The following is a 21,559-nucleotide window of genomic DNA, read 5'->3' on the forward strand; positions in this document are numbered from 1 at the left end:
TGTTTGATTGAGTGTGTGGACAGGTGTCTTTTATACAGGTAACGAGTTCAAACAGGTGCAGTTAATACAGGTAATGAGTGGAGAACAGGAGGGCTTCTTAAAGAAAAACTAACAGGTCTGTGAGAGCCGGAATTCTTACTGGTTGGTAGGTGATCAAATACTTATGTCATGCAATAAAATGCAAATTAATTACTTAAAAATCATACAATGTGATTTTCTGGATTTTTGTTTTAGATTCCGTCTCTCACAGTTGAAGTGTACCTATGATAAAAATGACAGACCTCTACATGCTTTGTAAGTAGGAAAACCTGCAAAATCGGCAGTGTATCAAATACTTGTTCTCCCCACTGTATGTCATATTAACCCCTGGTTGTGAGAGTGCAGAGAGTTGTCTCTCAGTTCTGATCCGAGGTCAGTTTTTCATTTCATCTTTATAGGTTTGGTGTCATGTAAGGTCATCTCAGATTAGCAGTTAGGGTAGACTCAAATCAAATCACATTTTATTGGTCACATACTGTACACGTGTTTAGCAGATGTTATTGCGGGTGTATGTGCTAGTGGAGCCATAACCTATGAGGACTATGTACATAGACTATGAACATGGATCAAGTTTTGGTAGCTGTCCATATGCTGCAGAAGTTGTGTTGCGTTTTGAGCCATCCTGATTCTTCAGAATGAGGCCCCCTGTTTTAGAATGCCAGCCTCAGCCCTTAAAGGCATCTTGCAGTGCCCGCTGCAGAGAGAAGAAGATATCCACATCACACCCATTTTTACATTTGAGTCATTTAGTAGATATTCTTATCCAGAGCAACGTACAGGAGCAATTAGGGTTAAGTGCCTTGCTCAAGGGCACATCAACAGATTATTCACCTATTTTTCACCTAGTCATTTTGGGGATTCAAACCAGCGACCTTTTGGTTACTGGCCCAACGCTCTTAACTGCTAGTCAACCTGCTAGGCTACCTGCCACCCCTCACTAATCTGTTGTCCCGCTCTCTTGGGCACACATTAAATGTGCATTATAATGTATTTTTAGCGTCAGACCAAATTGAGATGACTGTGAGCAGGTCATCTAAATGGTATTCAAAATACTGCCTCAAATGTTTGATATAGTCCAGACTCAACCATAGTGCTATGACCAATGCAGACTGCACACCAATGCTTAATGAGTCATTTCATTCTATTTAGTTTGGAACTGTTTTACAGTGTCTTCTGCCCTCCTAGTTTAATTTGAAAGAATGTCCCAACAATAGATGTCTTTGCCTGCTCTCCAGTTGAGGGTCTCTAATGAAGAATTAGAGCCAACACCATTATTCATTCAACTGAGCTCACAGGCTATTTATGAGTCGAGTTGTATTTGCACATTTAATTTTTCAACGTTTCTTCTGTATTTAGAACCAGGTTGAGCAAACATAATAAACTTGCATCAAATACATTATCCACACCTCAGACTTCAAATGGAATGCAAGAGAAAGAACCAAAGGCAAACCCCAAACAGCCCTGCAACAATAAGCAATCTCCAATCCTACACACACCCTTCTAATTATTACCCCCCCCCCCCCCTCTTACTCCTCACCTCCTGAGATGCAGGTGTAAAATATCAAATTTTTCCAGAATTTTTCCCTGAGGGGGCTCTGGCGTGGACTCACACAACGTACATTTCTCCTTTCATATTTCTCCCCCACATGTTTTAACAAACAAGTTCCCCCTCCCTGTCCTCTATTTGATCTGCACAGGTTTGTTAGCTTGTTAGCGAGTATACAATGAAGCCCCATGCAGCCACTGAGTGGGACTGGGAGGATATCAGTGATGCTGTAGAAAACTAACTGGCACTATTGATGACAATGTCCAGTGGGGATGAGGAGTGATAACGATGATGATCACTGTCTGATCAATAATGGAGATGACTGTTCTTATGGATTGTTGTGAGGCCAGAAAGACTGGTTTGGAAATTAGTACGGGAAGTCAGGTGCATTTATATTGTGTGTGTGTGTGTGTGTGTGTGTGTGTGTGTGTGTGTGTGTGTGTGTGTGTGTGTGTGTGTGTGTGTGTGTGTGTGTGTGTGTGTGTGTGTGTGTGTGTGTGTGTGTGTGTGTGTGTGTGTGTGTGTGTGTGTGTGTCTGTGTGAGTGTGTGTGTGTGTGAGAGAGAGAGAGAGAGAGAGACAGACAGACAGACAGACAGACAGAGAGAGAGACAGAGAGAGAGAGAGAAAGTGTATATGTTTTAATTTATCCTGTGCCATGAAAAGATGCCAAGTGGGGCAACCCCCATACATACAGTCAGGTCCATAATTATTGGCACCCTTGATCAAGATGAGGAAAAATGACTGTATAAAATAAATAATACAAATACTGAGCAATATTGTATGCTCAAAAAATTGGAAAATATATTATTTTATACTAATACAATTGTTCAGAGAAATATACATTTTTTAACAAGTTATTACAAAAAATCTGAAAAAGATAGGGATCAAAATGATTGGATCCCCTGTTTTCAATACTCTAGAACCCTTCCCCTGCTTTCAATGCTCTAGAACCCTTCCCCTGTTTTCAATATTCTAGAACCCTTCCCCTGTTTTCAATACTCTAGCACCCTTCCCCTGCGAGGATAGCCACACTGAGCCTTTTTCTAAAAAGTTTTATGAGACAGAGAATACGTTGGGAGGGATCTTAGACCATTCCTCCATACAGAATCTTTCCAGATCCTTGATATCCTTCATCTGCTCTTATGGACTGCCCTCTTCAATTCAAAACCACAGGTTTCCAATGGGGTTCAAGTCTGGAGACAGAGATGGCCATTGCAATGTCATGTCATTTGACCATAGAACCGGTTCTAATCCAAGTGCCGATGCCGTTTATCAATCTCCAGGCGGTGCTACCCACTGGGCAAAAACTGCTTGAATCAACGTTGTTTCCACGTCATTTAAATAAAATAATTAAATGTGATGAGCTGAATCAATGTGGAAAACTGATTGGATTTGCAAAAAGTCATCAATTTAAGGGAATTTCATATTTTTTCCTATCATTTTGCGATTTTTATTACTAAATATCTTTCTCTGAGTAATTAGTATAAAATAATATAATTTCCCCAAAAAATTGACCATGCAATATAGCTCAGGGTGCCAATAATCATGGACCTGACTGTATATCATTTTGATGAGAGAGACTGTGTGTCTGCGGCATGGAAAATAAAGTATTTCTGCCTTTGTTTTAGTTGCTGGTCAAACCCACACAGTTAAATTGAACATTCACTGTTCACCAAACATGGGAATGTTAATAAATCAAATCACAATCAATTGCATTTGATGAACATTTGAATTCTGTAAAACAGCCCATCTAGGTTACTCAATCACAGACATCAAATCATTTTTTGTAGCTTTTTAAGTGTTAATTAAGTGAGGCCTTGATACTATTTTCGCTCAAGGCTGGCCATATGGATCAGGCATATGTTACATATATATAGAAAAAGGGTGGCATATATAATTGACAACATGCTCCATAAAAACAGAGAGAAAAGGGAAAAAGGGGCCAGTGCTACAGGGAGCTACATCAAACAATCAGTGCCGCCTCAAACAAATGATGCCCCTTTTCAAGTGTGAAGGCAATCCATGCAGCAGAGAGAGAGAGGTTTTACTCTGCTATCCCTTCATCCTTTCATCCCTTCATTCCTCCCTCCTTTCAGCAAACCACTGGTCAATCCAACCACTTTTAGTACTGTAACACCCTCAGGCCTGAGAATAAGCCTCTTTCTCTGATGAAGAGAACGGTATCATTATCACAGAAATAGCCAATATGTGGCAAGCAGAACTACTACTGTAAATGCCTTTGTTAGGACAATATGCCTCTGTCCATTAGAATAGTAAAGGACATGCTACAGATGAACCTTGGTCTTTAACAAACTTTGAAGAGCCGAGAAAGAGCATTTCTTGTAATGGAACAACTCTTTTATGGTTTCACTCTGTTCTCCTCCATATATCCATGATGGCCGGTACGAACATCGTTGTTGAAGCCGAACGTCATGAATCGTCTAATTTGAGTTTTCGGTTCTTTTGGATGACTTGCACTCACATTTCTTATTCGGAAATCTAACTTGAAGAGTAAACATACAAAAGTAAGCAATGGATTTGCATTAAATGATTAGTTTATACAGCGTACACAAACACACCAACACATACACACACACACACACACACACACAAGCACAGATGCCCCTTCAGTGTTAAAAGGGAAAGGGAAAAGACAAGAGTGCTAACCTCTCATTGGGTGGGATATGAATAGCCTGTGTTTCTAGCCACAGCTTGGTTAGCCAAAGTCTGGGACTTATTATAGTGTTGTGTGTTTATGCATGTGTCTGTGTGTGTATTCCTTCAAGTATTGTTCCTGTGTTTTCTCGCTCTGTGTGTGTGTGTGTGTGTGTGTGTGTGTGTGTGTGTGTGTGTGTGTGTGTGTGTGTGTGTGTGTGTGTGTGTGTGTGTGTGTGTGTGTGTGTGTGTGTGTGTGTGTGTGTGTGTGTGTGTGTGTTAATGTCTGTTTTTAGTGTATATAGTGTATGTTTACCAGGTACAAGTTAAGAGTAGCATGCATTCAGAGTTGGCTTCAAACAGTGTTTGTTCCTGTTTTGTGAAACTTGAGAAATCCGGATTTAAGGTTCTGGAAAATAGGATTTTTCCCCAGCTCTCCATATCAAGGTTTCCTCCCAGCTATGTTGTCTGGGCTGGCCTGCCTCAATTGACGGCAGAATTGGAATGGATGCTCATTCAGCGCTCAAGGCCCAGCTGGTGTGTTCCACAGCATACAAATGAACTGTGCTGAATGGAAACAACACTTAGAAAAATACCTTTGCTGCATCGATCAGTGAATGTATGCCCCGTGTGAATGTTTTGTGCTGAATCAGTCACCACTGTGGGAGAAGTCACCAGGTGACAACCAGGGACAGGAAATGCCATTGTGTCAGTGTGTATTTTGTGGTGTGATCCAAAAGCAGCTGAAACGGTCTGGTCTACATTCTGGTGCTAGCACCGGAGTTCAGGCCTGCATCATATATGAGTTGGCTAGTGCACATTATGAATCATGCTTTGTGTGTGAGTATAAGAGGGGTAGGGATTTCCATTAGAGATTCTGTACAGGATGCTGATATTGCTTGACTAAACTGTAATTGGCACATCATTTCTGACCAATAATAACAACAATAGTAATAATTATAATTATAAGAACAATAATAATAATAATAATAATAATAATAAATAAATCATAAATACATAATAGCAATAATATTATAATAATGTTATTATTATTATTCAAATTAAAATTATGTTGTGTTGTGTGCTGTATTTGTTAAGGAGTTGTTTAAAGGATGGTAAATGCATTGATACTATGAATGATTGTTGTGTTACGTTTCAGGCCACCGAAACCTTTCTGGTGAATGAAGACCCCTCCAGAGGTCCTGGGATGCCTGAATGCTTTGTAGTATCAGATTCCTACAGGGTATGCATTATTATTGTTATTATTATGATTATTTAATGTGTTATTTGAGTCATTAGTCATTATTCTGACTGATGGTCTGCTTTCATGCTCTTGGTAATTGCACCACAATCATAATGTCACTCACAGCTCCCTCTCCTCAGCTGCAAACCATTACAATCATTATTTCCACACACACTTTAAGAAAAAGGCCTTGCAACTCCGCCGAAGCGCCCTTCCCTCGTGGGAAAGAAAATTATAACGATAATGTGCAGCATGCAGAGTTGTATAAAATGAAAAAAGGACAAAAAAAACCTAGAAAACTATACACAGTTGAAAAAAACATGCAGCTTTAAAAATTCCACCCAGCGAGCGCATTGGATTTACAGCGATCGGCCTGAAATGAAATGGTAATAAAAAGAGAATTGCGGGATGGGGGAGTGGGAGTCTGTGGATGACTGAAAATTTGATTGTTAATGAGGTGGGAGCCAGTTTTCTACTCTTTGTTTCCAGCTAAAGCCTTTTGCCAAGTTATAGAGAATCTGGGTTGCTACAGTGTATTGTGTGTCCCGGGGTACAGAAATGAGCCATAATGGGAGGTAATTGAGTATCGTGGTTGGTGGAGAAGTTGGAGAGGGGAGAAGCATTAATATGACCATATTAGATATCAGGGCCAGTGAGTTCAAGGCCATCCAGAGAAGGGTATCTGTATTCACCTCCTCATAGGGAGGTTAGGCCCCACACATCGCATGGCTACCATGACACATCACCACTCCAGCTACCTCAGAATCCTCTGTCTGTCCATTTTGTCTTCATATATGAGGGAGTAGTTGGTTGGGAATCCTAATCTTAGAGCACAAACTTTGAACCCTGTGAATTCTGTGCGTAACTTCTGAGTCGTATATTTTAGTTGTTCCATAGATTCTGTGTGTTCGTGGTATACAAAACAACCCTTGCAGATGCTGCTGCTACAGTACTTCATTATAACAGCAAATCCATGATTGACTTTACCACAATGAGTGTTGTAGCACAGCAAATATGTATATTCCAGCGTGTGAAAAGGAGAGACTCAAAAACCATAGCATATGGCTCTACCATGTGTTACTTAATGAGCGATTTACTCCCATAGACCACTAAATGTGGGGCTCATTTAAGGAGCGATGCTGGATGAGTGTTTGCGTGTGTTGCAGTCAACTCAACTCTATAAAGGAGGAAAACAGTTTTTGATCCACTTCGAACCCACTCTCTGTAACCTTTCACTTTTGTGGTCCTGTGTGCTTTTTATGACTTCAGAGACACAGAGACAGAGAGAGAAAGATAGAGAGAGAGAACTTCCATGAATACACTGAGTTAGACAGAGACTACAACTTGGGAACAGGATTCATTCCACCTGCTGTTACACAACTGCCCAATGATGTGTAAAGTTAGTGTTTATCAGAATTATTTTGGTATATAATTTTCAAAATATCAAGGTAACGTTTGTCATTTCAGTCATTTCATATTCACGGATTGAATCAACCGGTATGGAATGCTGTGAGCATGACCTTGTGTGGTGAGAAGGGGAGGTTACAGTTCTGTGATCTGCACAAACCCCTGACCACACACTTTCCCTCCCTCCCTCCCTCCCTCCCTCCCTCCCTCCCTCCCTCCCTCCCTCCCTCCCTCCCTCCCTGCCTGTCTGCCTGCCTGTCTGCCTGTCTGCCTGTCTGCCTGTCTGCCTGCCTGTCTGCCTGTCTGTCTGTCTGTCTGTCTGTCTGTCTGTCTGTCTGTCTGCCTGTCTGTCTGTCTGTCTGTCTGTCTGTCTGTCTGTCTGTCTGTCTGTCTGTCTGTCTGTCTGTCTGCCTGTCTGTCTGTCTGTCTGTCTGTCTGTCTGTCTGTCTGTCTGTCTGTCTGCCTGTCTGTCTGTCTGCATGTCTGTCTGTCTGTCTGTCTGCCTGTCTGTCTCTATATCTCTCCCTCCCTCCCTGTCTATCTCTATATCTCTCTATATCCCTCCCTCCCTCTCTGTCTCTCTCTATATCTCTCCCTCCCTCCCTCCCTCAGTCTCTGGCTCCCCTGGTTGTGTGCAGTATAATTGGCCACACAGAGCCCAGATCTCTTTGTTTCTCCTGCAGAGGCTTGCGGTGTAAATGCACAAGCAGTAGGCCTCATAAATCTGAGGGACTCCAGTTGTCAGATCAAAATTTCAGCTCCACAATGACTTTACCCCCACCAAACACTATACCACACTTATACCACACTTTGTTTTGGTAGCATACAGTATGTTCTTATCACAAGCATTTCGCTACACTCGCATTAACATCTGCTAACCATGTGTATGTGACAAATACGATTTGATTTGATTTGATATCAAGCAGTCCTCAGGTTGGGCTGTTTTTCATTTTCAAGTCAACTTCATTGTAGTAAATGTCCCAAGCCAGACCAACAGTGTGGCTCTGCTGTTTCAATTGTAGCCGCCTTTACAGGTTTCAGTCTGGATCTGATGTCTGATAGTGTTCTATACACTCTGCAATTAAATGTCTTACTTGTACGTCGGCCTGGGATGGAAGTGTGCACTGAAATTCAGTCAAGATGCTGAAAGGGCCTTTGTATCCGGGGGCAGAAACCAATAGAAGTAACACAAAACTTGCAGAACACTGACAAATATTTTTTACATTTGTTTCACAAACTAATTTATGCAGAGGCAGTGTAACTGTAGTGTAATAACAATGTCATACTATTGTAGGTAAACCCATTCATTTACATCGCTAGAGTCAAATTTACATGGGTCTAGATAAAATGAATCCCGACCAAGACCCCAGTTTCGTTCATTTCCAATCTCATTAAATATTTCGTCTACCTTCTCGTTTCTCTGATGGAAAACAAATGACATTTCCAATATTTTAAGTCAATCTCTTAATATCAAGTCATTATTTATCAACATTATATGTCTTTATTGTCGGCCATATGAAGCATCACCTTTGACCTTACAGCAATCATATTCTTATGATTGCATGGACTTTACTAACTGGTAGGCCTAATAAGCCTATAATAATATTCAATAGAAAACACATCAAAACAAAATCACATCGTAGCTATAGCAAATGTTTAGCTCATTGCAAAATACAATGCTCAGACTGGCGGACCTTCTGTAAAGCATTTTACCTTCTCGTTTAGGATATAGTCTACTCTACACGTCGTACGGATAAAACGCTGGATATTACGCATTCGGCGTTCCTATTCATTTAACCCTCGTAATAACCCAATAACATATTTGTTACCCTAAAGAAAAAGAGCGGTGTATTGCATGGTTACTGAGTATGAGCTGAAACGACCGGATTAAGCAGAAGTTTGCCACCGCATGATTTACGAAGTTGAGAGATTCATGTTAATGATATTATGTTGCAAACACCGTCGCCCCTGATCAATCCCCCCAAAAAATATCAGTGCGCACGACAGGAGAATCGGTGAAAGAGGGTGGGAGACAAAACTTTTTTTCCCCAAAAGTTTGTGTAAGCTTTCACTTTCAGCCTTCTAGGCGGGGTTACAGTACAGCATGGAGTGAGCGAAACAGGACGGCGAGCGATTGCAATGCAGCACTACAGCGAACTTCCATCCAACTTAAATAAGCTCTCCAATTTTCATTTCTAAAAATAACCATGTACTCCCCGTACTGCTTGACACAGGTAAATGCCATTATTTCATTGTTATTGCTTAGTATACAGTCGGTGTTGCGGGGTGGATTAGTGCTCCCACCATTTGCAACTATGTAATAGTTGAATTTGAGTTTATTTGTTACTCTCTGTTCCTTTTTGATAGCATTTACCTTGTATCTCTGACACTTTTTCTTCTTAGATGGCATTTCTTCGCAGGGCTTTCTTATGCGTTTCATTACACATGGTTTTGTAGAGAAAATGGCGCTCCTCCCGAATCTATTTAATATAAAAGGAGGGGAGAAGTGGAGGAGGAGAAAGGAGTGAGTGTAGAAAACTGGACTTGAAGTTTAGTGTTACATGTGATGATCTTACATTGACATTTTCCAAAATGTTGATCTCGCAAACGCTTGGCAGTGAGAGAGGCTACATGTGGAAGCGTGGCCGTCAAAAAAGCTTTATCCGCTAACGGTTGAATCTGTGACAGTCGAGGACTTTAGGTCGGTGTGTGCTGCCGCCAGTTCTACAGTAGCCTACACTTGTCAACCGTGCTCGATTCTGATTAATATAACGTACCTATTTAGTGAAAGTAAATGGTCGGGAATATAATGTATAGACTATTTTACGCACGAGTATCTCACTGCATATATGCGCCATAAGGATTATTTTCAAGGTTCTGGTCATGCCTAGTTGATATTAACTTATTTTAGCGACTCTGGTCCACTGTACCTAGCACAAATGCTGTATTTAATCTGCTATTATAAACTCTTGACCATTTATGTTCATAGAAAAACAACCATCCCACAATTTACAGCCAATAAATATTCCATAACTTTGAATAAGAAACCTACCTCTGATGTTTTACTCTGTGCTGCTTTTCCCTTACTGTATAACATACTTTCAACTATACAGTGCATGTCCAGACCCTACAACCTGGTATTTTTGGTATACATACACCATACATTGTAAAGTTCACTCATATTCAATAGGGAATTACTCTGGTACTTCCACATGCAATATTCCACATTTCTGAGGACAGTTGGGAAGATAGGAATAGCTTATGAGTTGAACAGCTTATTGTCACTAATTGCTAATTGATAAGGTCCTACCCAAATAAAACGTACTTTTGTAAAGCAATATAGAATCTCTTGCTATATAATATAACTAAATAAATTATTGTTCAATATGCTCATTAAATGTTAAATCTGTCTTGATATATTGTATTTGTTAAAACTGGAGAGTTGATCAGGTAACAGTTTCAGAATCTACATGATCTTTTTTTAAATCAAGAATTCAAGACAAGTTTTTTTGGAAAATATATATAAAGCTTCTCTTTTTCCATGTTATGAAATGATAGTCTATTTGTCCTGGAGGAAAGAGAGTATTAACAAGTATTATAGTGCCTGTTGTAACTTTTGCGGAGATATGGTCAATGGATTGTAACAAAAAAGTGCATTGCACAGTCATAAGATAACTGAAACAGTTAGTTATTTAGTTTATGGATGTGTTTAAAACATCATGTGTATTAGTAATCGTCCTATAACATCTCTGTCAAATGAACAGTGATTTAAGGTCAGGCTCCATTCTAAAATGACCAAATGTCACACATCATTGCTTAACTTTTTTGGACTCACCAAGAACCCTAAATATATGAGGTTCAGTAACTATTCATTTATGACTTATGTGCAATATCATGACTCTTGGAACTGGAAGTTTCCTTAGCTTGGCAAAGTAACTTGGAGGGAAGCACCAGAGAAAGCTCTGCTTGAAGTTGTACTGTCAACAGTATATGTTCACAGATAAATGTGACATACAACAGGGGTTTTTGAGCCCACTGACTGAAATATTTAACATATTTTACCAATATAAATCCACATAATATAAACCTACAAAGTTCCTTGGCCTAAACTGAATCGTGAGGCACCCATCATTTAACTCTCTGCATCAATATATTCCTGGTTTTGCAAAAACATTTTAGTGGTCTGCTTTTCTTCTTTCTTTGCATTTCTGTGTAGATTTTTTGTTAGTTTATGGATTCTTTAAAAAGCCATGCCTTTTTCTGGGTCCAAAATAGAATGGTTGTTGATATTATCTGCAATTCTATGACTCTCCTAACCAGTGGCATAACTGTTGGAAATCTATTCCTATAAAGCAAACTTGTTTATCCCTTGGTTTCACTGGACAGTAGACTGCCAAGGCCTGTGTGATGTGTAATTCATTCCTGATTTTACAGTGTTTTATTAAAACAATTTTACTTCCATGCCTCTGACTCCTGTTACAGAAGCAGAGAGGGTGTTTTTCTCAGTTGCGGGCACGGCCAGTAGTCTGTTTCCATTTACAACTGTAGAATGATCACATGTTGTTCTCTGTTCTACTCCCTGATTGACAGAAGCAGGACAAAGCTGATTTGAATACTTTTTTAGAAGTGGATATATATTGGAAGAGAGTGTCTTGTACTTTTTTTAAATACAACTGAGAAAGAAAATAGGCCCACATATTTAAAAATGATGGAATGGGACTTTATCAGATGCACAGAGAGGAATCTCTATGTAGGCTCGAACTTTTCTCTCCAACAGTTTAGCATTGAGATTTTGGTAGTCCTATACACATATATCTTAATTTGCTAATGCATATTTATTTACAGGGTTTCTGGAATTGATAAATGTAATATTTTTACTAAGGCGGTTATACGGCAGTATGAAAAGAATATGAAGCTTGCATGGAGCCAGAGATTTTTTTGTCCGTTAATTAAAATGAATTGGCAACATAACTGACTGCACATTCCGCACGTGCTGCACATATGCAGAAGAAGGCCTATAGGCTAAATCCTTTGGACTGGATAAACTATATAAATATATTATTAAAAGTTATACACTGACTGTATAGAGTTTGGTATGTTCATGCATTTTAGGGAGATATTCAACAAGAGAACAGCTTTGTGCATTGCACTCGTCCAGCGTGCGTGGAGCTTGCGCCTCTCTGCCCAGCCCAAGCCTCCTGTATTCCCTTCACTTCTGATGTGTCTCTTGTCTGCAGATGTAGACTCACATTTTTGTTTATTTAATTAAGGTTAATAATTAAAAAACGAGTGTGGACCTCGGATATGGCAACACAATATAAACAATCGAATAAATTATTAACAGTGGTAAAAGCCTTTCTGGAGAGTGGCGAGATGGATGGGGTGTAATAGAGGCAAATTATGGAAAGCATTCAGAGGTCCGGATATACTTTATTCGTGTGTTGTTTATAGTAAGCATACATGTTTTATGATGTTATAAACATTACAATGTAAGCCCATACCAAAGTTATCTACAGTAGGTATGGAAATAGACTATACCAAATTCACCGTGTTGTGTGGCTGGCTGATATAGGCTATTAACTGAGTTTTTAGACACCATTATCGGAATAGCATTGCCTTTTCCAGTCTTGCAGCACTACACTCTTAGAAAAAAAGGTGCTATCTAGAACCTAAAAGGGTTATTCGGCTGTCGAGAACCCTTTGAGGCACACCCGAATAACCCTTTTGGGAACCCTTTTTTTGTAAGAGTGTAGGGCTTTTTAATTTATGTCATAGGTACGAATAATCAAGCAGATTAGATCAGTAAAGCAGAATTCAACAACTTTCTTCTCTACACAGTGGAGTATCTGTGATATTGAAAAATACAAATTACATTGTTAATGTTGTTGTTGTTGTTATAGTCATTATTAGGCATAGACTATTGTTAGGCTATAACACGGAAGCATGGCATGCTTGGCTTGTTCCCATAAAGCCACCAGGTCATAACCATTTTCTTTTCGCATTTGCCTAAGCCACTTTATGCTAATGATTTTGTTTATGCTCACAAGTTTATACAATAAATGAAATGTGATCACCCTATACTATTCTTACTCGTACGACATTTTAACATCCTCTTCTCTTTGCTCTCCTGCTCGCGGGACGGTGACCCCTGCGCGGGAATGCTTTTCACACCTCTTAACACCCTCGCGACACTAAAGTATTGCACTACTCACCTTCTAAACAATCCATTAGTGGTAAGTGTTGCCCTATTATTTATTTTAAGGCATATATATTTTAATGTGTGTTATATACATTTTATTAGGCATTGTTACCATATGTTGTTGTAGCCCATATTACTTATTTTTTTTAAATACTAAAAATTAAAAAACGTTCGTTTACCTTAACCATTCATCTTATTGAAAGGAAGCATAATTTGCTAAATGTATTTCCCACACGTTCGGACTTGGTTGAAAAGCAGTCAAGGTATAGGCACAAGGCCCAAAAATATATTGGCCCATTTTTTTAGGCAACTCACTTCTAGTCAATCACTTTTGCTGTCGGCCTAAAGTCCTACTAAGTTGTTTAAAAAGCTTAACATACATAAACCAAAAGTTAACTGCGGAGAAAGAACAAGATGGCTATTTAATACAGTTTCGTTATGGGCCTAATTTCTGCAGTTTGTAGCCCCGCAGCACCGATTGGCTGAAAGTAGCCTACTAGCCGTCTATTCAAGCAGATAGGCCTAATGTTTAGCAAAAGTAAGACACATAATTTCATGATGTCATCTAAAATTTGCAAACTTGTTGCCTTGAAAATGTATCTTGCTTTTCCCATTTTCATGCAATTAACCCTTGAGTGGCAAACCCAAAATGTTTTATCATTAACCCATTATTTGCATGCATATTTGAGACAGAAAGACTAAATAGATATTTGTAGAATTTTTAAACAATTTAGTCCTAAGGAACATATTTCTTGTTGCAAGTCATCTTTGTATTGCAGATCATTAAATAATTCACCTTTGTCTTAATTACCTTCATGCCTACATTTGTGGCTTAATCAACTGCCCTAAATTATGTTAGGCCTAAGTGAGTATGTATTACTGTGTGTTGCTGCATGAAGATAGGCAAATATAATCCATGTTATTATCAGTTGTTATCAGGCATGGTGTTTTGAATTTAAACATATTCCACTGAAACCTCCATGTAGACAACCTCTCCTCACCCCTCCCCTCCTCTAACCTCTCCTCACCCCTCCTCTCCCCCCTCCTCCTGTCCTCTCCCCTCTTTCTCCCCAGGCCTGGAAAATGAGTTGGAACAGCTGTTCAGGGGATTAAAATCTGATGGAACCACAGTCTGAATAAACAGAAATGTTGGATTTTTTGAAATAAAGATACACACTCATACAAACAGCCCCATGCACTCCCCAACCACACACACACACACACACACACACACACACACACACACACACACACACACACACACACACACACACACACACATAAACACACCAGAACCTTCCGTCCTACGTCCGAATGCGATTAGGCCGCTGTGTGGTTATCACTGGATTAGCCTGTGTTACAGGATCCACATGTTTTAGGCTGAATGGTAATGATGTTTTATACTGATTTTTAAGAGGCACTCGGACAGCACTGACTGTGGTTAATCTATGGAGCAAAAACAGAATTTCAGTGGGAAGAAAATTAGGCTTTCATGCCTTTTATAGAATTTCTATGGCGGACATATTGAATTATGATATTACTGTGCTTGAGTTCAGTTGTGCGGAGAGCAAGCCCCCTGCCCTGCAGTAAAGCCAATCAGAATGATCCAAAGAATGTATGTAGTCTGATAGTGCTTTTCTGATTGGTGTGGAATATAGCCATTGGAGTGAGCCAGTAGAAAAATAACCCCTGTGTTCCAGACAGCCCAAGTCAGTAATGAATTTAATGGACATGTGAACTTTATTATGTTCTCCTCCTCTATCCCTAGTTGAAGGTTGGAGTTACGGTGAAACCGGAGTCCCCCAATGGCCTTGTAGGTGTCTCGTGGCAGCGGGTGGCTCTTTTCCCATCATGTAATGGGGACACCGGCAGGCCACAATGCCAGACGCTCACAAGGACACTGTGTTCCCTTTACTTATTCATTCCTACCAGGCCACCACCACCACCGGCGGCCTCAAGTCTCCTTTGGTGGTTGGTTGGTGGTTGTGGGAGTTGGCAAATTCAAACAGCCATAAACAATGAGGTGGCAAAGCCCTGGTCTCTGTAATCACAGATATGGGCTGGCTGGTGGCTGGTGCTGTTATCTATTCCTCAGGGAGGAGGTACTGTGTCCTGGACCTAGAGATGCCCCGACTTGTTAACATTTAATGAACATATCAAGAATATTTAAAGGACATTTCAAGGTTTTGTTGATAAATGTTTTTGGAACATTTTCCATCAGACTTTGTAAGTCCATGATGGGGGCACTGTTGTATCTCCCAAAAATGTCTGTTTATTTGATGTAGAATTCAGTACACTGTGTGATGGGGAAGACAAAGACTGGATGAATTGGATGTATTTTGGCAAGAGGGAATATAGATTTGAATTAAGTACCATGTAGTTTTTATCTCAAGCTGCATGCAGAAAAGCCCAAACCAACTGAGTCTCATTCAGTATCTGCACAGCTGTCCTAGCATCCATGGAGAATGGATTCCTATTGCTATTGCCATGGGAGTCTCCAGCCAAGAAGAATAGGAGGATATCCAGTGTGTGTGCAGAGAGAGTGGTGTGTGTGTGTGCGCGCGCGTGCATGCGCCGCACTGCCGTCTCCACCCTCCTGCCTTTCCCTTCGCTCATGTCACCCCTGGCATGGATTATGCTTTGGCAGAACCCTGGCAATGCCTTTAGCCCCAGTGCGGTTCCGTGGTCGCTGATATGTTGTGCTGTTGCCATGGCTACAGAACACACACAAGCACAAATGACATAATTGAGCTAGAATATACATAGGCACACACAAATACTTCTGTACAATCTGGGAGAGAGAAGGGGCTAAAGTGAAAATGAGGCTTTCCCATACAAATCAACAGAGGGAAGGAGGGAAGGATCCCAGCTCCCAGCTCTGTCGGAGCTGTGGGCAATAAGGCAGCTGCATGGGATGGACTGACACGTTGGTACAGTATGTGCTTTCCATGATTAGTCATGAATCTAAAGAGTGGAGCACCTATTATCTAGTATTTAGACCACTGACTGTCTTGACAACTAGTTTGTCTGGGAGTGAGAGGATATGGTGAGGATGGTGGTATTTGTGTAAGAGAGGGTGTGGCAGCTTGGGTTTGCAGAGATAGGCATGCCATGGTGTGGTAGCTAGAATGCGTTGTTGTTTTGACAGTTGAAAAGGTCTACAGTATGTTGTTCTTATTTCCTTTGCAATTTATTTCTCACCATGCAACGTTCTCTCTGTTCTCTACCCATCCCCTGTGGAGTGTTAGTGTGGGGGAGATGATAAGTCCTAGTGTTTTTGCCTGATGGGCCCTATCTCAGAGGGCATCGGTGAGATATGCAGACCTCACCCACTAGCACTCTGTCACACCACTAGGTTTGTAGTGGGGTGTAATGGCAGTGTTTGAATTGAAAAGTGCCACACAATTCAGAATTGAGGGGATTGTATGGAGCTTAACAACACTGAGGGAGTCTGTTCTAGACGGAAATGTAGACTCCTGTGTCCCAAGTCTATCAGTAGTAGTGTTGTAATTGATTTATAAGTGAATTATAAAAACAGGTGGATGTGCTTTTAATATCAAATACCTCAAAATGTTTTGGGTTTGTTTGTCTCATACGGAGCATAAACTTCACATCAAGTGTGTGATTGGTAATATGAGAAAGAGCATGAAGATCCATTGTTTTGGCATGTCACAGGTCTGCAGCAGAGAGCTGCTGCTGCTCATTGACACCCCACTGAAGGTCACTACAGTAGGGGCCTGTTGTTTGTAATGGAGGTGGGGACCGCAGTCTGGTCTCTGACCTCAACTCCCACTGATCTAAATATATAGACCCCTCATTACATTGCTGCTGGATTCATCTGTATGAAATCTGAGCTCTATCTACCCCTCTGCCTCCCTCTTGCTCGCTCTCTCTCCCTACCAGACACAAACACACTCATAACCAAGCATGCACAAGTTCACACAAATATGGCACAATCTTACCTCTGAATCGGTAATATCTCCACATCTATTTTAACACACCCATCCAAAACACACATGTACAGTATGTGAGTGAAAACAGACACACGTACATGCACATTCAAACTCTCTCAGGCTTTATGCATTATGCATTAATGGACACATACACCGGCAAACACACACGCTCAAACACTTCCCACACCTGCACACACTTAAGCACGAGGCGCAGGTGTGCATTCTTGACTCTCCCTTGTCAGTCTGGTGCCGACCGTCAAAATCACAGCCAGCACCACTAGACCAGAGTGATGATTGGGGAGGTGGTGTTGGTGGGGTGGAGGGGGGCTGTTGTGTTGCCAGCGTACCATGTGTGCCAACTCCTCGACTGACTCCTAACCCATATGGCACTTCACTCCCTAACCTCCCCCAAATCTGACTGTGGAAACATACTGCATTAGCACTTCTCCCTGCACCTGGCTGTGGCTGAAGAGACAATTATGTACATTAGCAAACAACTGCAAAATACCTCATCTCACAACAACCAATGTGGGGAGTGGGGGGGGGGGGTAGTTGTAAAGTGAAGACGTCACCCAATGACGTCACATATTGTTCTCATGTAATGTTGCCATTTTGCAACTCTTTCTGATGAGCAGGTGAATCAAGGTGAAAGTTGATTTGTGGGTTTTGGCTCAATTAATGACACTACTTTAATCGTGTTTCCTGTTTGTTATACCTCATTGAGTTAGTGTGTTGAAATAGAATCGGTTTTGTTTTTCTAGCCTAGGGTGTGATGAATGCAGCCGTGAGTTGGAACCTGATAACTCTGATCCTCGATAAGATTACCAATCTGAAAATGATCACTTTATAATTAAAAGTGTACATCGGAGAAAACAATATGTTTTGCTTACATATTTTCATCAGGAATGAGAATGATCTACATCGGGTTAAATGGAGCATTTAATGGGTTAAACTTGGAGGGAAGGAGTTTTCCTGTCTTGGGGACGGGTGGAGGAGCATTGACGTTTGGATGCTAACAAACCCTCAAGTCAAGCTGTAACAAAGCGCTTGTAACCTTATTTCAAGAGCTGAAAAAAAAAACTTCACTTGGGGCTTTGAAAATGACTTCAAGCCAGAGTGTTGCTTTTGACATGGAAACCTTTCAATTTGAGTGGAAAATGTTATCCCCCTTCAGCGATTTATTTTTAATTTTTAAATGTGCAATACTTTACGGGTTTACGTTAAGTAGGCTACAGCCAGACAATCATGACAATCACGTCCCATGAAGTTTATTTTTGTCAAAAATGCAGATTGTATGTAACAACAATGCATGAAGAAAAACAAGGTCAAGCCTACATATGTCACCACCAGGTTCAATGGGGGACTTCATGACATCACTGTTGTAGCTCAAGGAACTGTGTCCCAACTCGCACTATGTTTTCACAAAGTGGGAAAAAGCTTTTCCTTCAAACATATGCAGGAGTTTAGAACACCAGCGTTGCATTGCTCCTTGATCAGCCCTTTCCCATACTTAATAAGATGTCTGCTTGCTTGAAATATCATTTCTTTTAAAGCACTTTCTCATGTGACCACTCGTGATCTGAATGGAGAAACAATGTGCTCTTGTCATGGTCTCAGTTTTTAGTGCTTTGTTGAAAAGAGAATGAGGAAAAACTACAACCCCTGTCTAAAGTGTCAAGTTTATGTCAGTCTTTTTGGCACTGGATGTCTTGAGAATAACCTTGTAAAACCCAAACACATCATTATCGTCATCAGTTAAGTTACTTTTTGCCATCTGCAGCATATTATGGGGACTGTCAAGTCTAGACATGATGGACCATCAAATGGTGTTGAATATCTACATCAAATCCCTACACGTTTGTTTTCATTTGTCATGTCATGTCTTTTCCATTACCCAAATAAGGATAGTTCCCGACTTGGAGTTAGGACTCTTGTGGGGACCGCAATTCCCTGTATGTCACGGTCATGCTACTAAAATGTATGATAAAGTAGGAATGGCTTAGGCGGTTGCAGAGGTGTACATTATAGTGGGGTTTTAAGTTAAAGATTTATGTTCATCATCTTTAGACTAGATGGAAGAGCTCCTGACCAAAAGACATGTCTGTAGTTGATCTGTTCTGTAGGATTTGCTTGAGTTAGCTGTGTGTATGTTTGACTGTGTAACCGGGGTCAATGTGCTGCTAACAGCTTAGCTTCCTCCGCTGTCCCATACTGGGTTCGAACCAGTGATCCTCTGCTTCACAACACACGTGACCGCCATTGACAATGCTCCAAAGGGTTGAGCCACTCAAAAGGTTCCAATTTAATGGCCACTCAAAAGGTTCCAATTTAATGGCTCCTTCCGCGACATTTCAAGCTAGCCGTGGAGTGAGCTTACGGCACGTTCTTAAAGCCGTTACATTTGCATAGAACATGTTTGAGCCTGAGTGATTAAAGTACATGTTTCAATGAGCATTCAAGGGCAATGTTGATCCATCTTTAAAATCTAAAACATTTGCAGCAGCAACTGCTCGATGTAAAAACAATCAAGGAGAAGAGAGTCTGTGTTTGGGCAATACAGGAGGTCGGTTAGCGCTCCAAGCCGTTCTTTTAACCAATGTGATTTGTTCGATCCCCCCCCCCATCAATCAATACGGTGCATATTTACTGTAACTGAGCTCTATGTATATTTGAGAAAGACTCTTTATAGCCATGGCTGGTTGTATTCTCTCCTTGGAAGCAGAGTGTGATTAAAACAGACGATATAAGCGTATTGTATTTCCTAGGGGACTGGAAGGAATGTGAATGCATCATAACCATATTACTCTAGTTAGGAACTGTTTCTGTTGCCAAGTCAGTGGATACATGGGATACCCTCCCTAACAGCGGCTCTGCACAAACAGACAGAACCCAACTCCAACCAAAAACAGCCACTAGAAAGATGTCTGCCTCCTCCGAATCCATCTGACATTTTTTGTTGTGAGAGAGAGAAGCATGTCGCTGGTGGGTCTTTGGTCGGTACAATCCCTCCACTGTTAAAACAATGCTGCAGTTGTCTTCCATAACCTAATTACTCCCTCCAGGGGGAGAAAGACAACAGCACAAAATCCCAGAGTTAGGAGTTCTGATCTCCACTCTTAAAGAAAAGGCCTCATTCATTTCCCTCCACCACACAGACGGTCTGCTTTTCATTGGTCTAGGATTGGGTTTAGTTTGATAGTTTAATTACAAACTATCATGATATTGGAGTATAAAAGCTTTGTTTTATTTGGAGTCTGCTCCGGGATCTCTTATGAGAATGAGGAGCACTTTCTGTATTACGCCTAGTAAAACTAGTTGGGGTTTTGATTGAGGTCATTTTAACATATCTGACCTCTTGTCCTCTGCCCATAATGTGTCGGAGCTGGAGATTAATCAGGATATCACTGTTATCATGCTCTTGTTGATACAGGCAGACAGATACTGTAAAGGCACACAGAACTAACATGTCTTTCAGGTGCAACTTTTCTGTACAGCAGGCTAGGGAAAAATATAAAACATTGTTCCCTCTTTGTTTTTTATCACCTCCATCATGTACTAGCACTGGAAGGTTGCTGAAACGTTATTACAGTAATTGAACACAAGGAAGTCTCTACAGGAAGAAGGGAAAGGGATGTGGGCAGTAGCGTTTACCAATAGGAAAACAGTGTTCATGTCTCTCACTCCCCAGAACATCACCCACCTCCTATTTTATTTATTTGTTTATGCGGACTCAGAAAATCAGAGCTGCCATTGTATGACACAAGGCAAGTTTACCATTGGATAGCCTTTTTTCTCAATATTTATTGCTAACTTATTCTGCTTAAAGAAGTCTATGCATTTGGTTATCTGGGGGCTTTTCCTTCTATTATGTGGCACAGGCTTATAAACACAGAATAAATGAGTCATCATCTTCACATTCATTGACCAGAAGACTTTATGAGGATTTCTTTGGTTGACATTGGCATGAATACAATTCATCTGTATATTAGTTCAGCCCCACACAAATTCAGTTTAGTAACATTAGCTTTTTTGCTTAAGTTTTATTTGTTGTCAGTTGGTTCATGTAAATATAAGGGGTATGCTCTGATGCAGTGAGCGCCTACACAGTATGTCCATGTAGGCATACTCCATGAACAGGCCACACAAGGAGACCAGACAGTGGTGTGTCTCTGTGAGTGTTTGTGTTAGCCTGAGTTGCTTTCCTGTGCTGTGTGGGGCTGTGTCCGGCGTATGTGGACCCCGGCCCTCATTGTCGGCATCCTCAACGTTCTTCCGCTCTAGAGGGGACGGCAGCAGAGGAAGCTTAACTTTGCTGACATGAAGGAGGCTCTTCCTTCAGTCTCTCTACTGGTTGATTAACCCTCTCTGTCACTGGGACTAACCATGAAGCACGTCTGGGGTTCTAATCTCATGTTTGGTTCACCGCATCAACGACAATGATGACGATAGTACCATTATTACACAGTTATCATTTTATTTCAGATATATAGACATTATGCTTGAACGTTAATCGCA

General features: G+C 40.8%; 1 protein-coding gene across 14 annotated transcripts in view; it reads left to right on the forward strand.

Moving 5' to 3' along the window:
- Window positions 1-21,559, forward strand: part of nfixb (nuclear factor I/Xb) — a 129,240-nt gene that overhangs the window by 13,221 nt on the left and 94,460 nt on the right. For 7 of the 14 annotated variants that reach the window (XM_071331905.1, XM_071332659.1, XM_071332405.1 and 4 more), the window contains exons 2-3: window positions 5,402-5,485; window positions 13,090-13,125. The exons of 1 other annotated variant lie outside the window; for it this stretch is intronic. In XM_071331905.1, coding sequence (XP_071188006.1) covers window positions 5,402-5,485; window positions 13,090-13,125 — 120 coding nt within the window. Of the gene's footprint in view, window positions 1-5,401; window positions 5,486-8,965; window positions 9,127-13,089; window positions 13,126-21,559 lie in introns of those variants that run through there. 6 more of the 14 variants (XM_071331995.1, XM_071333013.1, XM_071332327.1 and 3 more) reach the window with 4 other exon arrangements.

This window comes from Salvelinus alpinus, chromosome 1 (genome assembly GCF_045679555.1).
Source record: "Salvelinus alpinus chromosome 1, SLU_Salpinus.1, whole genome shotgun sequence".
Classification (NCBI taxonomy): domain Eukaryota; kingdom Metazoa; phylum Chordata; class Actinopteri; order Salmoniformes; family Salmonidae; genus Salvelinus; species Salvelinus alpinus.